This window comes from Vanessa atalanta, chromosome 2 (genome assembly GCF_905147765.1).
Source record: "Vanessa atalanta chromosome 2, ilVanAtal1.2, whole genome shotgun sequence".
NCBI lineage: Eukaryota > Metazoa > Arthropoda > Insecta > Lepidoptera > Nymphalidae > Vanessa > Vanessa atalanta.
This window is the reverse complement of record NC_061872.1, coordinates 862,821-882,268: the sequence shown is the minus strand read 5'-3', so window position 1 is coordinate 882,268 and position 19,448 is coordinate 862,821. Positions and strand designations below refer to the sequence as shown.

General features: G+C 32.8%; 1 protein-coding gene across 2 annotated transcripts in view; it reads left to right on the top strand.

Moving 5' to 3' along the window:
* The window catches only part of LOC125071507 (neuroligin-4, Y-linked), a 129,978-nt gene that overhangs the window by 42,863 nt on the left and 67,667 nt on the right, over window positions 1-19,448 (top strand). For both annotated transcript variants that reach the window (XM_047681799.1, XM_047681792.1), the window contains exon 2: window positions 17,487-18,037. In XM_047681799.1, coding sequence (XP_047537755.1) covers window positions 17,587-18,037 — 451 coding nt within the window. In that variant the 5' untranslated portion in view covers window positions 17,487-17,586. The remainder of the gene's footprint in view (window positions 1-17,486; window positions 18,038-19,448) is intronic.

Genomic DNA, 19,448 nt, shown 5'->3' with positions numbered 1-19,448 from the left:
CACCAAAAAAATAACTTTTGTGTGCTGAATTAGCTCTCATTTTAACAAAAATACAACGAAACGCCAAGTTTTATCATTACCGATTTTGATCCTTATGTCCTTGGTCACAAGGATAGCATTGCTTAAGAATATTTAGTGGTTAGGTGTATTCCCACTGTGGTTGCAATTTCCTGAGAAATCTCGCTCGGAGCGGTTCCTGTTGAAATAGACAATACGTCCCATTTTAATTTTAAAACAGCGGATGGTAACTAAAATGTTAGCAGAAAATAAACCAGAGAAAGTCGGTACAAAGACCATTTTATAAGCTGTTTGCAATTTATAAATTTTACATCTGATATTATTGGAATTTATTTAACTAAGTGTAATGAAAAGCATTACAAATTCAAGTGGGCTTTGACAATTATATTATACAAGATTAAAGAAACGCTGATTACGATTTTGAATACCAATGAATAGTACCAACAATAAAATCAATTAATACTTTTTTGATCAAACATTTTCATTTAATAAACATACATTTCAATTTATGTATCATGTATAAATATCAACGAATACTATCTCCAAGATATCTCCTTTTATCCTGTATACAATTAATCTCGCACAATTGAATATGCCTTATTTATTACTTATTCATTTGAAAATATTGATGTACTTACTTTGATAGTATTATATTAGTAAAATATTGTAAATGAATAAACGAAGCAATTAATAAAATTAATATTCTTAGTAAAAGACTAATGACGATATTTTTAAAACTACGAGTTGAATTCATGAATATAGATATACCACCCTATATAACGTAACGTGTTATCAAGGCAGTTCTTATCCCTTCAGTCATGACCAAGCTCTTCCTTGATTGATCTTGTAATTATTCCAATAGTTCCATTTTTTTAGTATTACATTAATCCCTTGGCATAACATCTCTGTACCATGTTAATCAGAACCCTATTATCTGTCACGGAAGTGACTTGGAAACCTTTTTTATAATAATTTAGGATTCTGTCAATTCCGGTCACCCCAGACATCCATCATTATTATAATGTCATATTTTTAGACGAGCTCGCTTTGGCTTTGGCCGCGTGGAATTTATTTTGTAACTTTAAGACTTTTATCATTATTGAAATAAAATATAGCCTTCTGAATAAAGTATTCCAATGGTGATAGAATTATTGAAATCGATTCAGTAGTTTCGGAATGTATCGATTATAAAGAAACGAATCTTTCCTCTTTAAAATATTAGTACAGAATAATTAGAATTTTTAAGCATTATCAAAGTTAATAAAATAAGACTATAAACCAAATTAAGACAGTAAAGAAGAATAATAATGATTAAAGTATTAAAATATTAATTTATTTGGCTTAGAAATTACTGGGTAATTTAAATCTGTTTACTGTATTTTTTATCGCTATCTAAAGAGCTTTGAATGAAAATTATGATTTTATGCCTCAGTTTACTGTTTTGCTAGATTAACTGGTGAGTAAAAAACCGGCGGATAGATAAAATCTAACCTCTACAAAATTATATTACTTTGTTTGATTTTATATTTTGACTATAAAGTAAGATTTGCAAAAGATATCACTCAGAGTAAGGTTCGTATATTATATAAGAAATCATGACGTCATAAATTACTATTGTTAAAAAGGCAGAAAAACTCCCGTAGCGTTCATAATTGGCAAGAATAAAGCATTTTAGACGTTTTCTTGGCTTAGTGTGGGTTAATGGAATAGCTTGGCTGTTTATTAGGGGTAATGCTGAAAAACTCTCCGACCTAAGTGCAGGAACATTTTCTAGTCAAAGTGAAAGATTGCTTTCAACCGCTAAAGAAAACAGACGCTGTATATACATTTAAATGTATATGCAATTCGTTCTCTATGAAAACTATGTTGATTTTACTTAACTACAGCAGCCTAGCCAGGTTACACATGGAACCAAGTGATCTCAAGATAGTACACATTATTTAAAACGTCTACAAAACCGTACAAGCTTCTGGTGGACGTTTTTTCGCACGGAAAATGAAATAAATTATGAGTAAAACTTCATGAAAAACTAAACCTTTAAATTATGAGACTCTTGGTTGACAATCTCTCGTCTAAACGCTAAGTCTTTTCGACCTAGCAATCGTATACAGATCTAATATGATCCATGTAATTTACTCAGGTAAGGTTAAGAGTAATATATAAAGGAAATAGACAATTATGTCATCTTCAGTGATGAAGGTAATATATGGCGTTGTACGCGCGAGAGAAAAGTGGACTGTATTTTTGGTATAAAAGGGGGTGTTACCTCAAAACTCTGGGCTCGGTGAAGACACGTTCTTCTTGGGAGCGCTCCCTTGGTCTTCATACACTCGAAGAACACAGCCAAAGGGATGGGTGATATTATAGGAGAAGGATAAGTCCGTTACACAAGCTAATTTAAAAGCGCGGCGCACACACATAGCACACGCTACCGCGGCTCACACCAAAAGGGAAGAGAGAAAGGAAGTACGTCATACGTCAAATCATTCCATAGACGAATCATAGACGTTTCAACGTACGCATACACCTAAATACGCTACAGGTGTCTTTGCTGAGAATTAAAACACAATCTTTTTTAATTAATTTACGAAACTATATATTGTTTAGTGTATAATATTTTTTGTGCTCTTTGATCTTTCGTTTTGTGTGAAATGTATCTAAATTCTTCAACTATTGCTTTATTAAATCACTAGAGTTAAATGTGAAAATTGATTATACAATTATCTTGAAGCAATATGGTTCCGAATGGTGTAATTCATAGACCGTCCTTCACAAAAAATCCAATATTAATTTTGATCTTCAATATATAGGAATCCAACGCCTTCGTGATTGGAAAGACCTTATTATTCATCGGGCGTAGCAAGCACTGGCTTTATTGCTTCCAGAGTTTTTACGACTTCTCCAACTTTCCGTCCATCACGCGCTATTTTTATTACTGAATATTTTATATAAATTGTAAGCAACTTTGCCGATATCGGTACAGTAATTTTTATTTACGAATCGTTACTTTTGTGTCCGAAATAAAAACGGCTGTCGGATTTTCTCTGTGAATATGTATTCACTTTTTGGCTTCACTTTTAGGGTTTAAATTTACATGGAATTGTAATTTTTGTCAATTTAAAAAAAGAATACACAAAACATGTAGTTTATACTATTCCTTCCATAGTGATGTTACATAGTACATTTATATGAAATATTATATATCTATTATTTACTAATTCTCATAGCATTACCTTTACTTATTAACTGCTTGAAATCGCCTATCACTAAAAGACGATTAAGAAAAAAGTGCAATAGGAGTATTGATTCTATGAGCATTTGTTTATGATTATACAATGTCGTTTCCAGTAACGTTTTTATTTATCTACGTAAATTTATCGTCACTATGCCAGGTATACGTTTATTCAATACTGACATTTTCGCTTCTAAATCTATAAACGTAAGCTACGAGAATTCTTTTGAAAAAATATCACGCTCTGTACCTGGAGCTATTACAATTCTTTCCTATGTATAGATTGTTACGTTAGCTGACTGCATTGAATCGCAGTGCCAGCAATTTCCCGCAGACGTATACCTCGTAAGTTCATTGAATGTGACTGACAAATGACGTCTACGTTATGCATCGATAGAAGCGCATTGTAGAGGATTTATATGAAACGAATTCATTGCTTGTATTTATAGATTTATTTTATTGTTGAAATGTTGTGCTAGTAATTCTCGAGTTCATTTTAAACATGTGTCATGAGTCACTTCGTTATTGAAACGAAACTTTGAATGTAATGCGATTTGGAACGAGCAAATTCAGCCTTGATTTTATTTCAAGGACGAATTTTAGTGCCGTTGACGCAATTTTAACTACTATATTTCTATCTGAACTGAATTTTATGTCTGTTACGAAATATTTAAATTACATTGTCAAACATTATCAGATGCTTGTTCGACTAATGTACCTTTAATATATTATATCTAAGAAAATAGTATTCATAAGTTTTTAAAGTAAATTAATTTTGGTCTTAAATGGCGTAGGGTCCCTGATTCCGCGCTACAATGCAGTCGTACTCATATATAAGAACTTAACCCGACAGTATATATTTTTCTTGACGTATTCACTATTGAGAACTAAATCAGTTATCAACACAAATTAAGCACAGAATAACTCAGCGGTTTTTGCTCGTGTAAGAACTCGCATTCCTGGTTACGGCTGGACAATGACACTGGCTAACTCACACTTAAAACCGGAACGGCACAAAAATAGATAAGTATTGCTGTGTATATATGTATAGATGATGAGTAGGTGGGAGCCAACTACCATCTATGTATCATCATTATTCGTAAATCTAGCTTTTACATCCACGTTCGCCACTTTTGTTTCTAAAAATGATATCCACGCAGACACTCGCGACCAATTAATGCTCGGTCAACTTAGATTGCGCGTATTGTATTCATCACAAAACAACTCACGCTCACAAAATCATCGTGCATTATTAGCGATGTAATTAACAACGTCAGATCTAGTGAAAGGTTTCCGAGTTACGCGCTTAATTCCAGCAGTTGTAATGCAAATGACATCAGCGCGGTTGAACGGATAGCGTTTGAATGCGCTTATGCGTTTAATAAACATGAGATTCATCGCTCATCGCAGACATCATTTATCAATCGTATAGACTATTTGACTTTCATTTCAATCGTTTCAGAACGTTTTGAAATGACTTTTGAATTTTTATTGAGCTTATGACGCTGGCGCTTTCGAAGTGATTTATTAGTTGATTGGAGATATATTTAACATTATATAATATATTTTATTGAATTGAATATGTCATGATTGTAATGGTTTCATTATTAGTGATACCTACGAAACTCAATGGAGAATATCTGAGTCTAACCGAAGATTACTGGTTCTAATAAGAGCACCACAGAATTAATTTTGTTTTCATAATCCGTTCTTGTACCATCAGCTTGTGTTGTATTTGTTTCCACTAACTTGCATTAAAGCAAAGTGTTGGATTAAGTTCCTAATCTCGATATGAGAGAAGTCATTCGCAGGCTTTTAATATTTTATGTAAATAAGTGGTGTTGACGACTTATCCTAGCATTTGTATGTTTACTTATTTGGTTTAATATAAAAAGGATTATAAATTATATAAATACAAAATAATTATATGTTGCTATATTAATGATTAGACTTATTTTTGTGTTCTCAAAAACCGAATAAACTTATACATAAAACGTATACCAGACTCCACACTCGACGTGTTATAGTAAATAGTACATAGACTTTGTCAGCCTATGGTTTTGCTTGTAATGTAATATTATTTCAAGTCTTATACACCGCAGTATACAATGCGTCATATTCTATATTAGATACCAAAAAACTAAAAAACAAATAAGAGCTATCAATATATAAATTTTAAAATTAAAATATATCAGTTTTTTATCTGTAACAAGTAACTTGAAACTCACCGCAGAACACGAACGTAAAAGTCAGAAAATGATATACGACATTTACTATAATAATTACAAAATTTATAGAATTTACTGTTAGAGTTATTTTTATACATATTGTATATGTTGAAATGGCCGGTAAGAAAAAGAATGTCAATAAATCGAACGCAGCGGCAGTGTTTTGTTATAATTCTAATTATTTTTAAATAATTAGAATTTTAGACGAGATTTGGATAATACGGGATGTATTGTGAAACACGGATTAGTTGATAAAATAAACGTAAAATTAGTTTTAATAAATTAATCTGGAAGAATATCTTTGTTTAAACTTGCGACCATCCTAAGATTACGTATCAAAATGGCGTATCAAATGAGTCGCTTTGAATATTTCACGAGTGAGATATGGAGTTATTTTTACAGAATCTACTCCTTTATTTTAATATTTAGGAAGAATAATGTAAATAATCTGTTTAATGCGAGTAAAATAAAAAGTCACAACAATTTACGAATAATGAAATGCATATCTCGATCATAGCAACTCGTACCTTAATATAACTATGAACAATTGTCCTGTTAAAACAAATTTATTTATTTTCTCTGAGTTTGACCTCAATCTAAAGTTACCAAGAGCAGACGACTCATTGTGTTTAAAAATTGAAGGACTAACTTTAAATTAGGGCAGAGTGTTATATTCACGGTTAACTGCGCTAAAATATTTGCAACTTTGAGTGCCGAGTAGTGAAAAAAAACATTTACATCAAACCAAGATGATCCAGTGATTAGTAAACGTAAATTTTACACTAGTAAGACCGAAATCGTTAAAATGCCGATTTTTTTAAGTAAAATGGTCTAATAAGATTTTAAATTAACATGGTTATTTTTATTACCAATAGTATTTGAAGTTCAAGGCAAGGCTCGTCTTCGTGAGTCCATAATTGATCTCGATACACTAGTTTAGTTGAACAAATTCGACTTAAGTGCTCGTAAAAGTATCTCATTTGACCTTTAAATAGTGTTCGAAATTTATCTTATTGAGAAGACGTAACGTATGATATGTGATAAGGATTTTTACAGAAGCTATTTTTAAATTGTATATTCTTATTTATCCTTCCTTTTTCTTCTTAAGCAAATGACATCATCATCCTCCTGCCCTTATGCCAATTTTACTTGGGGTTGGCGCAGCATATCCTATTCTTCCATACTTCTCTGTCGGACGTCTCACAAGTAACATTCTTTCTAACCATATCGTCCTTCACACTTCTTAAATAAATTACATCATATGAATAAATTTTAAACTTGGTCTATAAAAGTATGCCCTAAAAACAAGTCTTACGGAAATCAACTTCTAAGGACGTTGAAAGTCATTACCAGTGAAGTAGGCTAAGTGCTGATATACGGACGTGCGTGACATGCGTAAGCGATCCCGTGGCGCCCGCCGAAAGACGGAGAGGGTACCGCTGGTTTTTTTAGAGGGTAAACCCGGCGTACCTGGGCACACTCGGCGTCCAGGGCTCTGGGGAGTCCCACACCCCCCCCCACTTACCATCACGTGGGGGAAGCGCGTAAAGCGTTTTTCCAGCGAGAAAAAAAAGGTGTTGTCTGTTTCCCCTGATAATGTGTACGCAGAATTATATATGTATCTTCTTGTATATAATTAATATATGTATACACATGAAATGTCTAACTAAATATGCAGTCATATTAAAAATAAAGTCAATAAAAGTAATGACACACCTAAGGTACGAATAAAAAATCTTTAGAAATCCGTTTGTTCAAAGAAAAAAAGTTCTATACATCTAATATATATCAAATAAATATTTTACGAAATAGGTAAGGACGAGCGAATGGACCACCTCGTGGTAAGTAGTCATCATCGCCCATAGACATTGGCGCCGTAAGAAATATTAACCATGTAATTTAATTGGTGGAACTCCTCTCCAACTACCAACCAACTCATTGAATGCGTTTCTGTCGCTTCTTTCCTATAAAATCAACAGACAAACATCGCAGACTGATGGAACCTTTAATTGGATCTGATAAAAAAATGAATAGTCATATACTTAAGTTTAAGTAAGGAATAAATTAGTAGTGCTACTAAATGGTTGGACATTGTGCATACGGCCTACCCGTATCAATTAGCATTTTTTTAGCATTAGCAGCCTGTAAATTTTCCCACTGCTGGGCTAAAGGCCTCCTCTCCCTTTGAGGAGAAGGTTGGAGCATATTCCACCACGCTGCTCCAATGCGGGTTGGCGGAATACACATGTGGCAGAATTTTGTTGAAATTAGACACATGCAGGTTTCCTCACGATGTTTTCCTTTACCGCCGAGCACGAGATGAATTATAAACACAAATTAAGCACATGAAATTCAGTGGTGCCTGCCTGGGCTTGAACCCGAAATCATCGGTTAAGATGCACGCGTTCAAACCACTGGGCCATCTCGGCTCACCCGTATCAATACAATATCAATAATATTATAAATAAGCAAGATGTCGAGAAGCGAATTACTGATATCATGATATTATTAATAGCAGAGCATTGTAGTATCTATTATTAATCTAGATAATCCGGTGGCTAAATCATGTGAACTTAAGCTAGAGATTACGGGTTCAAATTCAGGCAATCGCATAATACCAATCATATGCTTATAATTCGTAATATTATTTTAATAAAGTTTATTTTAATACAAAAAAAGACTGACCTTTAAGGGACCACCTAATGAGTTATAATTTCAACACTTTATTTGAAAGATATGAAATATCCGGAAAAAAACATCCAGATACCGGTTGAATGGCGTCAAAGGATTACGTGGGAGTTTTTAAGCTTAAAGAGCCTTACGTTTGCCAACTTTGATGCAGGTCGAAGGGGTCGCCGGATCGTTTTCCATAACGCATCCGCTGCCTCTATTGTAATCTGTTCGGCTTATAGTCGTCAATGTTCATACATAGATATGAAAGAAAGATCTCGCTCTTTCCATTTTTATGTAGATAAATCGAAAAGGATCTTATTAATAGTTTAATAATTTACACTTGTTTAATAAAGCAAAGCATCGCACAAATATACATACATAGCCCACTTTCACAAATGTACAATGCTTATGATGAATATCAAAACAGTGTCGACCTAAATGTTACGTCCATTGCGTCCATGAAAAAGATCGTACTGGGCAGCAAAAATGATGTCTAAGTTGATACATCCTCATATTTTTATTACATAATTTTATTTTATTTTTTTACTTTTTTTTTTCCTTTTAATTAACATTTAAATAGTTTTTAAATCGTTTTTAAATTAGGTTAAGATGTTGATTGTTTTCTTTTTGTGCATGTGTTCTTTTTTAAGTAATTGTGACACTTAGAATATAATTTTACTTGTTATATTATATTGTTATAATCAGTGTACACATTGTTGAAGAACCAAATAAAAAATAAATAAAAATAAATAACTAAATAGTGAAAATAATATAAAGAATACAAAGTCAATAATTTTCACTTCCATTTCACTGAACCGCAAACATAAATCTTGGACAACATCACATACATTACTCTGATCCCAATGTAAGTAGCTAAAGCACTTGTGTTATGAAACATCAGAAGTAACGACGGTACCACAAACACCCAGACCCAAGACAACATAGAAAATTAATGAAGTTTTTCTACATCGACTCGGTCGGCAATCGAACCCGGGACCTCGGAGTGGCGTACCCATGAAAACCGGTGTACACACTACTCGACCACGGAGGTCGTCATAGCTGATGATAATAAATGACTGAGTTGGAAAAAAAGCGCGCTTGTCTAGAAGATGCTTATTCACTTTTGTCGAATCCCAGATAATATTGCTAAGCATACGGAAACTTCTCAAGAAAATTCCACGAGTTAACTGTGCACATGAGAAAGCAAGACGCTTTGTCGGATTCCGTGGAATGTCGATAATATAGGCACAAGTGATTTGAGTTATACTTCTTTTGGCGCGTGAAATTCGGAGAGTAAATCTTTACATGCGCGCGCACACGGAGACGGTGAATTCATTTTTAATTATTTATTAATTTATTAACGCTAGTGGTAGAACTTCTTGCGTGCGTTCATAAGTACACGTACCTTTTTTATGATGCAAAAATGTATAAATATGCTCAAAAAATCCTAAACTTATTTTTGTCTTCTGAAAAATTCAAAATCATATCGGTATAAATACTTGATATAACATTCACAAAAGAAAACGCGCCTCTACTTTAAATCAAACCTATATACAAAAATAAACTCGTATATATACACAAATAATCCATTTATCTTATCGTTAGGGTACAATTTCCACGTTTACGTTTTAGTGTGCATTTGAAAATGCGTAAGCTTTTTTCATACACGCACGACCAAATCAAGAATATTATGTACATAATAGAAACAAAAACGTGAGGTTCGTTCGTGCGTATTCTCTTGATGAAATCTCCGGAAAATTGTAGTTTTTCTCTTTTATTTTGTTCCCATATCACTCGTACTCGATAAATCTTTTCAAAGATTCAATGATATTTTTTCCTGGTAAAGTACAAGGAATTTTTTGGTTCAATCAACTGCTTCTATCGATACTAATGGAGTATCGACAGTATGTTTAAATAACTGTATCGTGAACACATTACGAATATTTTTATTAATCATTTTATTTTACTTGGTGTTAGGGCTTTGTGCCAAACCATTTACGTAGGCCCCTAGATGGTACCTAGGCACTGATATATACTGACTGATGATATACCGGTCTGCGGTCTAAGCACCACCTACACTCATCAAATATTCTACCGCAGTTTCGCCTACCTATTTCATAAAATAAAAGTAGTTGATAAAGATTCGTCACTCGCTTCTAGTGCTTCTAAACATTCGCTTGAATTTTTATTATTGGTACTTGTAAAGTTGTAAATGTTACTTGTAAACGTGTAATTTGTAATTTGATTGAAACAAAACGCTCGCTTCTAGTCGGCACTTCAATACCTAATAAGGTTTGAATAGAATCCCATCTAATTGGAAACGTTTTGTGCTAGGTAATTCAATACGCAACCTAACATAGCATGAATATAAATTGGATATACTATTTTTAATTTTGTTTCGTTTTTAAAAAGACTCAGTATATTTTATCTATGTTTCTGTTTCATTATTATTATTATTATCGTATTTATTGTAAAATTTATTGTTACCGCCTTCATCGCTTTCTGTTTGGCCTAAAGGTTGACTGGTAGAGAATGCCTTCAGGCATTAAGTACGCCTTTTGTTCCAACTTTTGTTGTTGGTCAATAAAGTTTTTAAATAAATAAATAAATAAATAAATAAATAAATATGGTTTAGTCATCAATCAAATACAAATATACTTTATTCAAGTAGGCTTTTACAAGCACTTTTGAATCGACATTTAACAAACTATTTAAAGTAAAGGCTACGGTGGTAGCTTTACTTGTACTAGTTCGGAATGTAGATTCTACCGAGAAAAACCAGCAAGAAACTCAGTAGTTACTGTTTTTCAATATCTAAAAATACAGTCATGTTAGTTAAATACAATTATACTAACTTTGTATATTGATAATTGCAAAAAGACACTTCATATATTCATCAATAATTTAACAAGCAATAACAATTATTCTATATCACAAAATGATATCGTATCTTAAATGTTAGCACCTTGCTGCTTCAGAAAGAGTAAAATGTAAAGTGTTCTGTACCGAGCTTCCATCACTTATATAAGCCTCACTACAAATCACGTGACTCACAATAATGAACAGAAAAGTCAAAGTACCCTTATATTTAATATCAATGTTATCAACACAATTAAAAAATAACTTAGATTAAATTATTGTTATTACAGAATTGATTAAAACATACAATACATAGTGTAAGCCTTGTTTGTAATTGTCTAATTATTTATTTATTTCTTACTTAATCTGACAAATGCAATACGACTTACAGAAGAATGAATTGCTTCAAGAAACTCATAAAACTTTATCCCCACACTGAAATGCATCATTCATCAAAGAGTGAGATATGTAGGCTGTATCTGTCCTTGGGGTCAAGCTTGTGTCGTACCAAATTCCGACAAAATCGATTTAAAACTATAGCTACGAAATCGTAATATACTTTGTTACCTTTGTATTTAAAATATTAGGACAGATTTAAAAAATATAAATGTATGTATTGACGGATACGCATGGCAGGCAGAATTTTAAGCGAAATTCGACATAATATGAAGGTTTACTCATGATTGCCCTTAGTGATCCCGTGGCCACACCACTCGGCGGCATGGTGAAAACCCGAGGATGGTTTTAGTGGGTAGGACAGGGCATTAGCAATAGCGTGCCCTGGCATTAGATCCCGGTTGAGTCCCACATACCCGTCCCGGTCCCCCGACCGGGCGGCATGCGTAAATCCTCCTCGTTAAACAAAAAAAAAAGGTTTACTCATGATTTTCTTTACGAGCACTAGAATACAAATAAAACACATACAAATTCAGAAGTTTAAGTGCAAGGATTGCTTATGATTAACCTATTCTAACTATTGGGCGATATCGTTTCCTAGCGATATAGCTACGTCACACCGTATACTAATATTATTACAAAATTAACTTAACTCTCAATATTTGTTATTTTTCTTAAATCGGAACATTTTCTCTTATCCTATTTTTTGTTTGTTATGTTGTGATAATGCATTTTTATAGTAAGCTTGATTTAATTCTTTAATTCCAGGCCCAGGGTTGGCTTCATACAAAGGAATTCAATGGTCAAATTTTGTGTTAAAAAAAAAAAAAAAGGTTGAATGAAACTGGCTTAAATTTCAGGTGCAATATTTAAATAACACATAAAATTTTAAGTAAAATAAAAGCTTGTTAACGTTTCAACAATATTTTATTTTAGTAGCTTTGTATCTGATATGTTAATATACTTGTATCGATTTATTTTGAAAGACTCACTTTTGAATCATTTTTTTAAGAAAGTCAATCATATTATTTTTAAGCCGAACGAAGTCGGGTAGCTAATTGAATATAAATCTAACACCAGTCGAATTCTTTTTTTTGCGGAATATCCTGCAAAATCAGTAGTTATTTCTTAATAATAAATTCCTTTGTATTGATTTTTTTATGATGCACCTTCAGTGTAAAGCGGGATACTCTTTACGTCACGATACACTCCCTCCTAATTATTATTATCGATTTTGTTATAGTAATAAGATTAATATATTTATTTTACTAACGAAACTATTTGGGTAAATGGGTTTTCCAATTCTATCGGTAATAAAATCGAATCTGTCAGGCATTCCAAGGCGGTTTAATTATAAAGTATATACGTTATAAAAAATAATCCTTATACAATATATCGAGTAAATGGAGCTTCCTATCAGACACACCAGCAATGCAGTAGTGTTACGTATAGAAACATTGCTGTTTGGCGATAGGTATTTAATTAGATAGGCTCCACTGAGCTCCTAATACCTTTCCGTTCACCCGTATCAATATCAAATAATTTTCTGTATTCAATTATTTGTGAATCAAATATAAATTATAATTACAATTAAGGTCATTCAACAAAATAATAAACATGACATTTGCTCGGCAACTACTATTTAAAAAAAAAAAATCCAAATACCTACAGCCGAAGTTATAAATGGATACCTGATTTGGAACCGTAAGCAATTTTACGTATGCCTAACATCGCCAATTCATGGAGAATTAGAGATGGGAAGAGATGAGACAAAACATCTTAGTATTCACACTAAGATGTTATATCTCTTGTGTCTGTAGTTATGTTCCCTGATGCATTAACCTTTCAAACTGGAATCAACCATAATAAGTATTGTTTCCTAGCGGTAGAATATATGTTGTTTGTAGAATTTATGACGTGACCACTTATCAGGTTGCCCACATGACCGTCCACTTACCGAAGCTATAAAAATCCTGCAATTTTGGATCATGCCCTTTGTATGTAAGATATTATAATGAACTTATGACTTATTTAAATATTATTGAAGATTTACATAAAAGGGTATATAATAAAATCTAAAGTATTTCGCCTCGAGCGAAAATCCAGGATTATATTGTATTACTGTTCCTCTCGTTTGTTTGTCCGTCCATACGATAAATATTCAGAAATCCTATCTGCAACTTTATGTCCGCATTCGAGAGTTACAGGATTCCTTTGTAAGGACGTTTTACGACAGTGTATGTTTATCTGAGTTAAATTTATTGCGCCAATAACTCGAAATGTCGATGTGTGGAATTCTCGCTTCTTATCTTTGAACGCACACATGTAGACTTCTTCGTATTTTATACGAGGAACGCAAAATAAAATCAGAGTATTTATATATCTTTATAGAAGTCCAAAAATTGGTTTTCGCGTTCATAAAAATAGGAGAATACCATAAGTATTTATACTATCTTCTACCATCAGACTTTATATATTAATAATCAAGTCTTCTAGTATTGACAATAACGTACTAAAATTTATAGCATGAGTATACGTAACCGGCTTATATTTGTATAGAAATGTATGTTATCGGTTAACCACGACTAACCGAAGTTAGTAGCTGGATGGCCGACTACGAGAGAACTATAGGAATAAACTAACACAGAAATATATTGGATACGGATGAACTACCAAGATGATGAATGGTTGATGTTTGTAGAATTATATGTTGGTTATATCTTCATGTTTAATCTACATATACTAGTTTTAGCCCATGGCTTCGCCCGCGCTTTAGGATGGGTTTGAGGTAAAAACATGTAGCCTTTGTTCTAGAGTTTAAGCTTACTTTTATCATATTTAGTTTAGTGCTTTACTTTCGCATTTATAATATTAGTACGTATGCTCCGATTAATTTGATATTAGCAAATCACTATACCAATTAGCACAGTTACTCCTTTCACGACGTAGACGCTCTCGACTCACGACACTTTCAACTTTAACGGGTTGAAATGGCTGAGGTGAAAGTCTTTTTGTGAATTTTGCAACAATTTAAAAAGTCTTTTATATTTTACAAACATATTTTGTTTTCAAAATATAGGTATATGCTTAATAATAAATGATCTTGTTATTGTATTAGGACTTACATTATCAGCCGTTAAACAATTTTAGTCTCGCCAGAACTCTTGGATCTGTGATATTGGGTCGAATAAATCACATCAAGAATCTTTCTGAAAATTGCAAGCATTTGGACATGTTTATCTGTACAAATTTATTCATTCAAGTTATTTTATCAAAGACAAAATAATGAAAAATCTTTCATCAAGCCACACAGTAGCAGCGTGGTGGAATTCTCCTCAACTTCTCTTCCCTCAACTTCTTTGAAGTATGAATTATATGCAGTTGTATTTTCCATTTATTAATAAATATACAAATAAAAAACTCATTCATAAAGTAAATACATTTTAAGCGTAAATATAAAATAACAGTTTAACATCACACATCTACTCCCCAAGAGTTTTCTTCTAAATTTTCTAAAAATGTTCTTCTAAAGCTGATATTTAAAATGTTGCGAGGAAAATTTTTAAAACTTCAATATTTCGAGCCAGAAGAGCTTAGTCGTCTTTCATGGTGTGTTTTCGATGATAAATAGTGCATATATTTACCGTTATAAGAGACAGGTCAACTGAGCGTGAATAATTCATGGCCAGATATGACCCAGATAGACCACGGGATCTCATACACTTTAAAATGATTTTTAATTATTAGTTACTACTTGTAATACATTTTTATCAGCATATGGAACTTGTAAATTTTAAATAAGCCCAAATTATTGACCTTCTTATTCTAGAGGTCAGAATTCTAGATTCAAGATCTCGTGAACGTTATATAGATAGATATATTTCTCTATCGATCTTTAGCACAAAGGAATTCCACAATTAAATTCTTTGCATTAATGATACGTAAGTAATTAAACCTATTAAAACCTATAATAGATTCTCAAAATGTATTATTTAAAACGTTTTAAATATATTTCAAAGACGAAATTCAACATTCAGCTATTCTAAAACATTAATACAGTAGTTAAAATGAACTGATATGTCAGAATAGATATTGACATTTAAAAAAAATACTAGCGGCCCGCCTCGGCCTCGCACGGGTGCAATGCTGATACTAAATATACTACAGAATGTCTTAAATATACAACGTTCACAGCTTTTTCAGTCAGTTCAGAGCCATATTGAACTAATTTAAATGCACAATGAATTTAAGGTACTTAATTGGATAAGGATTAATGCTTAAAATCGTATTGCTTAAAATCGTTTTGTAAATAAGCCATTATTTCTCGTAAAAAGTAAAGGATAAAAATGGTTATTGCGGGTTACCCCTAACAGATAGACATTTACCATCACGGACCTTTTTTGTAAACCTTTGTGAAGTGTACAATACTGTAGTACATTATTTTGATCTATCTCGTAGGGTTCAGCCAGCGTTGGAAATGTAGGCGCAAAAAATGTGTTTATTTACGACATCACTTTAGAAACATATCAGTGTTTCTCTACTACATATAATATGCATATAAACCTTCCTCTCGAATCACTCTTTATTCGTAGTTTTAAAGATCTAAGCATACGTAGGAACAGACAGACAGCGGGAACCGATTTTTTTTTACTATGTATAGATGAGCAAAATCGGACAGATAGTGTATTTGATAGCATGCCATTGCCCATAGACAATAGACTGTAAGAAGAAGAAATTGTGTCTTCAAGGTCAATGTGCCCTCAACCAGTGTAATCTTGATATTATTGTCTTGTGTCTGTTATTAACTGTCTCATTCACTCAGCAAACTGGAATATAACAAATTAAAATAAACCAGAAAAGGACTTGCACAATGTTTACTTGTTGGTAGGGTATTTTGAATAAAAAATTGTACCACCAGCACCTATTGTTTTGATGTAAGTACATCCACGACGGACGTAATGTCTCAGTTACCAAGGTTGATGGCGCATTGGTGATGGTGATGTAAGAATAGTTTTTTTTTGACTGAGCCAATGTCTGTGGGCCGCGTTGACCACTTAACATCAGGTGGTTACCTAAGCCATAAAATAAAACAAAAATTGTAATAGTCATACGATGATAATGTTCGACCAGTTTTCGTTTACAAGTTTACCTGTGTGCATGGGAGGGGATGATTATATACATAATTTCATGATATGCAGTTGAGTAAAAACAAACTCTTCTTTGTATTCATAATAAGTAAAAAATACCTAATGTTTGCCATTCACTTGATTTAAACTGAGTACGTTCCCAACATAGAGCTGAGGCCCAAAGGTTGCTACAAGTGAAACGTAACGTAAGATTTCAATCATAGTGGGTTTTGGTTGTACTGTTTACTTTTGATTGTAGTTGTAAGTCAACTACAATCAAAAGTAAACAGTACATGTTCGAGTGCAGCTTATTTTACGCCATTTCAACTTGAGCAATTGAGCTGTGATTTTGCAACGTCACTGTTGACAAAACAGACTTGATTAAAATTTTATACGATTTTTTCTATTTTTTTTTTTGTTCGAATTTCGTTTTTGACTATGGTTATTTTTTCCGTTTATAAAACAGAAACCTTAAATAAAACATGAAGCAAATATTTTGAAACGTTCATTCGGCTTGCTCGATCCCCTCTTGACAGTTTTATGTTATTCCGAATTGTACATTTTCGTTTTGAGGTCGCAACGCGGAAACAAGACCTACCTACATGCGATGGATTTCGAAAGCAATTTGACATGAAAGTGGGTCACAACATGATGGCTGAATGTTTCAGAAATGCATGCAAAGAGCTAAATATTCTTTTGAGTCCTAAAATGTTTTTAAGCTAAACAAATTTAACCGTTGCGTTTTGTCCGCCGCACATTGCCTCTACTTCTGTAATACGATATCTAGATTAAGCTAACGAGCGTTCTTTATATGTTGGAACCAAGAAAATCTTAAGCACGCACAAAGGTTATCACAGAAACTCATTAAACGTAATGTTAACAATGACTATAAAAGCTACTATCCAATTGCCATCCTATTTATTCAATGGGATAAAGATTTCCATTTTGTTTCAGATAAAGCGGTAAATGGTCCGGCGAAGGAACACCAAATTGCAAAATGGTAGACTTATAGCACCAGACAACGTAATTCACCTCAAACGAAGTAAGCGAAAAGATGTTAATGTTGATCATAGTCCACTTCATCACGCTCCCCGCACTGACCTCCAAAACTGTCAGAGGCGATACAGTAATGGAAGACAAAAATTTACCACTTATCAGCTCAAGAGTCGTACGGACAAAATATGGTGATATCAGAGGTTTCATTGTGACACCTGAATCAAGATATCTAGAGCCGGTGGAAGTTTTTCGAGGTATTCCATACGCGTCACCACCTGTTGGTTCCTTGAGATTCATGCCACCAGTTTCTGGAGCGCAATGGTCTGGTGTTAAAATCGCTGAAGAGTTCAGTCCAGTTTGTCCGCAAGTTTTGCCTGATATAAGAAATGAAACCGCTGTTCTGAAGAGAATATCGAAAGGGCGATTAGAGTATTTAAAAAGAATTTTGCCATTCTTGACGAATCAATCGGAAGACTGCCTATACCTGAATATCTACGCTCCTGCACAAGGTAACTATGTAGTCAATTTTAACTTACATTGTCATTGTATAAAATTATTTATAATTACTTTTTTCGTAAGGAAACGCTACATAAAACATTTTGAAGACTAGACTAATTATTTATACATGGTATGGTAATTTTTATCAACAACTTTGTTTAAATTAATTATAAAATAAAAACTAGTTACGAAATCATCAAATTGTATTTAATCGTCTGAATCAATATATCTAAAAGGTTAGTAGGAATTTGATTTGTAATTGCGAAAGGGCAAAGCGTTGAGTTGAAATAATTTTCAAAGCAATTTTGTCGTTGGGAGAAAATCACATTATTCGACTGGAGCGTGAACGGGTCGGAGAATTTGGTATTAAATACGACCGGATGTGTTTTCTCACAATTCTTGGACAACTAATTAGTTTTTTAGTAAAAATGATAAACTTGGATACTAACTAGGTATTATAAATTAAATTGTTTATATAATTCTATTTTTATTTCGTTTTCGAAAGACGCAAACGTTAAAAAAAATACGAATCTACATAAACGAACGTTATTGAATTTACAATCCTTTTAAAAGTAAAATATTTAACGATCTTTTTATTACTTAAACCATAACACGAACGTTGATCAAACCACTCAAGTCTCAAAGAGTCTCAAAAATATAGTACTAAATATTTTCATTCATATTCCATTTGTATCTAAATTTTATTCTAACACCAAAATAAATTCATATAAAATATAAACATATGCATAAATTATGTATACGTTGATACGTAGTTCGACTCTGGCTTCATTTTGAATTTTAGTCCAGCATAGCTTTCAATCCTGTCTAAAAAAGGGAGACTCTCTTCCATACTCAATCCCCGTGGATTGTGATCCCAAAAACCTAAGAAAACCATCGATAGCAATCATCCAAATACTATGCACGGAACGTCATTTCACTACATCTGCACCAAATAAAGGCAACAAAGGTTTCCAAAAAAAGGAGCTCGCTTAGCGTTCTTCGATATTACGTCGAAATGCCACGAATACGTTTCAACGTGCGCGTAGTTTTTGCTTTTTTTTTTTCACGTACGTTCTGTAACGGTGTACTTTTTCGATTGATGTAAAAGATCACGTTGTGCTACGAATTCGACAGGATGGAAAAAAATATTTTCAGAAATCTAGTGTGATAGTAAAATGTTATGTACCAAATACTTTTTGATCGACTATTCAAAATACTACTAACAATATTGTTTGATGAAATACATGTATCGATATATCGGATTAAATGAAAGCGGGTTAAATGTTTACTTCATGTTTTATTTTATCGTTTGAGATGTGAGTTGATTTTCTTGTGCTTAATATTTGAAGAAATACATCGTAAATAATACTTATAGATGTGTGATATTTATTTTTTCCCTTGTGCATCCTCCATTGAATTAGA